Source organism: Quercus lobata, chromosome 1 (assembly GCF_001633185.2).
Source record: "Quercus lobata isolate SW786 chromosome 1, ValleyOak3.0 Primary Assembly, whole genome shotgun sequence".
NCBI lineage: Eukaryota > Viridiplantae > Streptophyta > Magnoliopsida > Fagales > Fagaceae > Quercus > Quercus lobata.
In genome coordinates, this window is record NC_044904.1 from 32,402,845 (window position 1) to 32,409,894 (window position 7,050).

A 7,050-nucleotide genomic window follows, 5' to 3' on the forward strand; every position below is an offset into this window, starting at 1 on the left:
ACCTTTTGACTTCGCACAGATTTATAATACTTGCTGCCACGATCTTTTAGTAAAATATAGTAGCATTCATAAAATAAATGGTCCATACACTACTCCAATTGCCTTTTGCTGCTTTGCAGATAAGACACAGGAGATCAGCATAATATCCTCGTTTAGCAAGCCAATCACGGGCGGATAACTTGGCCTTTGAAAGTTACCCAACATAAGATTCAATTTTCACCATTTTTTCAACTGGCTGTTTTCTCCTAATCTTTTTCCAAGCTGACTTGCAAGTAAATTCACCAGTGGAAGAAAGTAACCACTTTAATCTATTTTTTCTAGCTTCTTGGACTTAATTCACCTAGAATAGAAATTTGAATATCATCAACTAGGCCATCAAACCTAGTTGGAGGCCAATTCTAGCTCTCATTATGAAGGAGGTTGGAAAACTTTTCGTTGATAGAACTGGCAGTCATATATGTACTATTAAGATGCCAATTATCATGTCAAAGAAACAGCTTGCCTCAATTACCAAACTTCATGCTGAAAAAAGGCTAAAGGGTCTTGTGCCATGTGTCTTAGTTTTAAGATTTTCCATTAACCTCGAGTGCTTTCTTAATTGGGGACCGCGAGCAAATCATAAACTCCTCCATTTCATCAACTCCTGGAATTTTTACACACTATATATTCATTTTACTAATGGAATTCTTTTACTTACCTTTTCAAAATCTTACTTTATTGCTATCAATTTTTAAAAGAGAGGATAAAAAAGACTTAAACTTTATGAAACATGAATGATTAAATATTTGTAAACAAATGTTGAATCAATAGTTGTTCAATGCACTAGGTTTTGGCTTGACTTTGAGCTTAAATTCAATGAGTCAAGTCCATTTAAGCCCGAGCTTTACTAATACGCTGATAGCAATAAAGTAAGATTTTGAAAAATCAAGCTGAGCTTAATTTGTTATCAATAATAGAAAATTACACGGCTAGACTCCTATAGGCCCAAGCTTACTGCCTCTAATTTAGCCATTTTGGCCTAGTTTTATAATATTTCCCTTTAACCAAAATAAAAGCTTTAATATTAGGCTGATAGGTGGAAAGTTGAGCTTCAGTATCAAGCTGAAAGTAACTCTTTTTTTTTTTTTGGGGGGGGGGGGGGGGGGTGGGGGGGCGGGTGTGATAAAAATCAAGCTGAGGTTAACTGGTTATCAATAAAGAATTACTCAGCTAGGCTCCTATAAGAAGTGTTCACCTTCTATCTTGACCCCTAGCACTCCATTCATCAGAAGATTAATAATAAAAAAGGTTTACAGCATAAATAAAACAATACATTTCCGTTGGTCCAGCTTATATATTGTCAGTTTGTTTAGCTTTATATATGTATTGAAAGAACCAATTTAGACATCAATGCCTTGATGAACTCACTATTGTGACTCATAACAGTTTTAGAACATCTCCAAATTACTTCTTTTACATAAATGCCTTTTACAAACAACTCGTCTGTGTTAATGACTAGAGCCTCTGATTGACTAGGTCGTGGTTTCAAGCTTTGACCAAAAATATGGATACAAGCCTATAAGAATATCTATTTCTATACTCCCAAGCTTATTGGGATGGAGGCTTTATTTTATCTCTATGTAGTATAAGGTCACTGCTTGTGTTATTACAAGGCCTTATGTAGGTGAAGCAAGTAGCTAGGGTTAAATACAAAAGGACCAACTTCAATGAAAACACGTAGCTGAACTAAGTCTATAATTTTTTATCACTTGAACTGTGATCGAATAATTGTCAAACATTTTTGGGATTGATCGAGTAGAAATCAAAAGTTGGTTGAAAGCTAACGTTCGATTCATCGAGAGTTGATTGAAGAACAGTTGAAATCTTAATAAAAAGTGTTAGGACATATGTGATTCACTTGTTAGGAACATATGTCACTATTTTATATAATTAACTAATCCTTTGACAAAACGCACTTTACTTGTATTTGGATAGATCTAGGATGTGATTAATACTTCAAGAAACTTTGTTTCAAGATCAAGTGTTGAAGATATATAAGTCTGTCCAAAATTCAAGTTGAAAAGTGTCTGTTATTAAAACTCGACAGCTAGCCATCTATCAAGCTTAAAGAGCTGTTCAGTCCTGTGGCTCGACAGATACCCTATTTGTCGAGGTTTATAAAAAACAGATTTTCAATTCTGTTTTGACTCCAATCCGTGTTTATGTGTTTGAACCTTCTTTTCTCACAACCCTAGATATATAAAAGGATTATTTTAAGGGCCGTCAAAGTGTACACAAGTTGCACAAGTGTTGAGCAAAAGTTTGTTCAAGCAAATTATGACCGGAGACAGAATTTTCCCTAATTCATCTTTCTTGTGAAGAAGTTTCTGTGTTTGTGCATCATAGAGTTTTGTGACCAAGTATCTTCTTGATCTTCATTGTTGGGATGAATTGAAGAACTTTGCAGCCAACAACCTTCTCTAGTTAGTAATTGAAGTCGTGTACTGGGATCCACGCAATTGGTTAGTCACGTACTGGGAGCCGTGCATCGAAAAGAAAAATTGTCACTACAGAACAAGTCCAATTTGGTATTGGGGTAAGGGTTCAATTGTAGGTTGGTATAAGGTACTGAGATTTTTTTACTTGTAGCCACTTGTTATGATAATAGTGGAATTTCGGGAGTAGTGACCTTAAAATCACCCGATAGGGTTTTTGTCGTTTTGATTTTTTCCATTCGTAAATAAATCACCGTGTTAATCTATTTTCTACTGCATACTTAGTTTATTGGTGATTTGTTTGTACTACTACGCGTTTGAATGTTAATTAACTTAATTAATTCACTTGGCTAAATTAATTGATTAATTTATTACAAGGGGTTAATTCGTTTTTGGCCCATCAAAAAGTCTTCTTTGAATTGCATCTTCGCACTTTGATCTTGAATTGAATAATAATTACTGACTTACCAAATATTACATTATTGCGGAATTTGCTAATTTAAAACCTAACATTTATATATAGTTTTTTATATAAATGTTTTTAAAAACTTACTTATTCTATATACAACTTATTTTTATCCCTTTTATCTTTTGAGAAAAATAAATCAATAAAATAAACTTCTCTCTATTTCTAACACACACACACTTAAAATGTAGTTTGTGGCTTGCCGTCATATTAATTTACTTGATTGTTCTAGATGTCCCACCTAACGTTAAGAAACAGAAAAAAGATGAAGAAGAAAAAGGAGAAGAAGATGACGACCATGAACAAGACCAGGAAAGAAAGAGAGAAATGCAAACTTGGGCCCCTCTCCGTGATGACAATGGCATAGGTTTGGCCAATATATTAACCCTAAAAGCACGGTAAAACAGATAAATTAAAGAAAAGAAGAAGCACTTCTTAACAAACAGATCTGAACATTTTACGACTATCTATATATGCGGTCTCCAACATGTAGAGCATGGATTTCCGAGCCCTCCTTTGATTGCTCTTCTTAGTACCACAGAAGCAAATTGACACTCCTTTTTATTGTTCCCTTTCTTTTCTCTTTATTACCCATTTACCTCGACATTTCTCTGAATTACAGGGATTATTTTCACTGCCTACATGCCATGAGAGAGAGAGAGGACTGAACCTTTTTATATGTGGGAGTACACTATTTTGAAATTGCTTTATTCGTTCTTGCAAGGCAGCCTTGGTCCTTGCAAAAGCAAATCCATGCATTGATTCCTGTTCTTTTTATAGACTACCAAGCCATTTGGATTTGAATAATAATGTTCGAAATTATTAGTCATTTTTGTGTAAGAATTGCACTGATTTCTTAATCAAATTTGAAGGGCATGGGAGGGAGAGAGGGGGAGAGAGAAAGAGAGAGAGAGGGACAGGCATACATACCATATTAAAACAAAGCTTTCAAAAGGTCTCACAATAATTATTTTGACCATAAAGCTCTGGTCTTACAATATTATTCTTCCAACAACGAAATTCTAGAATACTTAGGTTTGGTTGAAAATGGAAGTTTATGGTTTTGAGTGAGATTTTTGGCGTTTTCTTAAATTGTTGCCTTTCACTTCCTCATCATTCATTCTCACAACCAACAAATAAGTACGTCCCATCTTATGATTCTTATCTTATTATTACACAATCTTCTTTTTTTTGGTCGGTATTATTACAATATCATTAAGAGTACTGTTGTTGTGTTGTGTGCCACTGTAGTGTACATTCTCTCTCTATCTCTGGTCTACATGCCTAAATGTCTGAGTAAACCGTTTTCTTGGGAATATGAAAACTGAAAACGAGGACGTATATCATTACCAAAAATAACAAAAGAAGAAAAGGAGAGAAATAACCTCTCAAATGATGAATCTTCAAGAAGGTTTATTGGATTACAAATTTTGACATGACTAGAGGGATGGGAAAAATGTGAGGAGGAGAACCAATGTTCCTCTCTCGGAGAGTAGCTGAAAAGTATCACATTTTGGATTTGAAATGGATCCATTTCATAGAGAGGCAACAAAATGAGAGAGAGAAAGGGAGAGAGACGTACAGAGCATTATCAGCTACATAAATAACAAAGTACCTAGACTAGCTGACCGACAAAAAGGATCCAGATTTATGAAGCTCTACTGCAACTTTCAGTGTCTTCTTCATTTAGTGTCAAGTAGTGAGAATGATATATACAATCGAATCACACAGACCTATCTAGCACAATGCAGACAAAAACTACTCGGACTTTTCCCAGTTTAGTGTTTCACGAAAAGATTCTAAAGAAAAAAAATATTCCTAAATGTCCTCACAAATTGAATCGTATATATATTAAGCAAACAAAAACTAATGGGGGCTCTCATCCGCTTCATTTAGTAGTATTATCTATCTATTTTCGTATGTAGTACAGGTTATTTCTTGTGCAAAATGCTGGTTATATATGTACTGCTGAAGTTTCCCACTCAGATATACATGGTGCCAAAACTTGTGCATGAAGAGACATAGAATTGGGATATAAGTTGCCACGAAGGTTTTCTATAGAAATAAAGCTCATATAAAGTCTTATATATAACAAACCCCATCAACTTACACACACACAATATTTCTGCAAACAAGTCCATACAATACAGAAAGCAAAAAAAGGTACACACAAACAAATTAACAAAAGTAAATGAATACCGATACTACCATTTGTTTTTTGGTTCTTCCTCAGATCGGGCATCATAATGAGAGAGTTTCCTCGATTCAGCTTCTACAATTTCATCACATCTTATACAGCTTCTTCCATTTCATCATGGATTACAAAAGTTGGCTAGTGGAAGAAGAGTTGAGACCTGATATATCTGTCCAAGCATTTCCTCCCCAGTTGAGACCAGATAAATTTTGGGTTTGGCTTGCTTCCATTTTTGTGAGCTGTGAAACCCTAGAACTTGAAGACATAGGCATAGTCCTAAGCTCATTATCTCCAACCAAAGGAGATGGTGCTTCAACACCATGATCACTTTGAATTGAGTATAAACCTGAGGATGAATCAAAGCCACCCAAGAAAGGAAATTGATGCAAACGCCATTGATCAACTCCTCCTCCACTTGGTAAAATTGTGCTGCTAATCCCACCTGAAGTACTATTTCCAATCTGATACCCCATATCAGTCTGTGCTTGGATATCATTGAAGTTTAAGCCAGCAAGATTTCCCACACCATACCGGGTATGATTCTGTAAAGAGGCAAGGTAGGGTAATTGAAAAGGTTGCTTAAGTGGCAAATTGTCACTTAGGTCTGAGGAACAAGCAGGAATTGCATTGTTAGAGTTGGAACAACCCGTTTGTCTCTCAGTGGAATTAGCAGGAGATTTAGTGCGACTGCTTTTGTTTTTCTTGTTTCTACGGCAACCTCCACCAACTGGAACACTTCTAAGGGCACCCCCTTTGGTCCAGTAACGCCTACATGTCTTGCAGAAGTGACGGGGTTGAGTAAGACTGTAATTGTTGAAGTAGCAAAACTTGGTGTTGGTGGATTCACACCGTGGACACTTGAGAGCTACCTCTGGCTGTGGTAACTTGGCTAACCTTGCTCGATCAGCCATCGAACCAGGCCTAATCGAGCAAGCTCCAGCGCCGATATGATGGGTTGGTGGTGGAACCAGTGGTGGAAAAAGCTGTGGGCTTTGAGCACTGTCATGACTTCCTTGTTGATGATGATGATTTGGTTGCTGCAACAAAATAATAAACACATGTAATTGTGATCCATAAAGAAAGAAATATATATCTGGTATATTCAAGAAGAGATCAATAAAGAATAGGAATAATTTATATCTTTTTAATTTGGTCTTCTTTTTTTTTTTCTTTTCTTTTCTTTTTGGGTTGAGAAGGGTGTGGATGAAATTTGAAGAAAACCTTACCTGCTGCCAATTGTGAGGATCTAAATAGACCGGAACAGATGAGAACACCATGGTTTTTGATCTTTTTTTTCTTTTATAAAGTTTGATGGGTCTTTTAGAAATATGGTGGAGAATCACACTAAGGGAATACCAGAGCCAAGAAAGAAAGGGAAAAAGAGAATTAAAGAGGAGGAGGAGGAAAGCTAAGAGAGGCTTTTGTTTACTTTGCTCTTATTCTCTCATTCTCTGCTCTCTTTTTGTTTTATTATAATTTTTAGGGTTTGAGTGGACGAAGTTTCTTAGCATATAAGCTTCTTTTGATGCTGTGGACTGTGATTTAGTGCTAAAAAAGTGACCAGTGGCTCCCCATGCATGTAAGAGAGAGATGATGATGATAATAGTGATGATGACACTATAAAGCATTTTCTGAATGTCTATATGGGTAATGTGGTGGGATCCCGCAATAAAAAGTACCTAAATAGAGACCATCATAAATGAAAATATGGAGTACATGCCATTGGAACAACACCAATAACTTTCTATTGAGCTTACTTTGAAACATTAGCATTAGATAATTATCAGCTATATTGATATATATATTTACTTGTTATATATCTATATAGGACTCCTAAGAGGTTAAATATTCGTACGTGCATGATGACTTCATCATGAATATTTTAGGGAACAGCGTGATGGAAAAATAGTTTAGGC

At 35.6% G+C, this 7,050-nt stretch overlaps 1 protein-coding gene across 1 annotated transcript; it reads right to left on the reverse strand.

Moving 5' to 3' along the window:
- Positions 1-5,000: 5,000 nt before the first annotated feature.
- Positions 5,001-6,616, reverse strand: LOC115949777 (dof zinc finger protein DOF3.6-like). Its single transcript, XM_031067076.1, has 2 exons — positions 6,361-6,616; positions 5,001-6,171 (listed from the first exon to the last, which is right to left on the reverse strand). The coding sequence occupies exons 1-2, from the start codon at positions 6,409-6,411 to the stop codon at positions 5,260-5,262; spliced, it is 963 nt and encodes a 320-aa protein (XP_030922936.1). The 5' UTR covers positions 6,412-6,616; the 3' UTR covers positions 5,001-5,259.
- Positions 6,617-7,050: the final 434 nt, after the last annotated feature.

Coding starts and splice junctions, on each gene's coding strand:
- LOC115949777 (XM_031067076.1), bottom strand. CDS start 6,411: ATGGTGTTCTCATCTGTTCCGGTCTATTTAGATCCTCACAATTGGCAG. Junction 6,172..6,360: donor ATCCTCACAATTGGCAGCAG/GTAAGGTTTTCT, acceptor ATTTTGTTGCAG/CAACCAAATCATCATCATCA.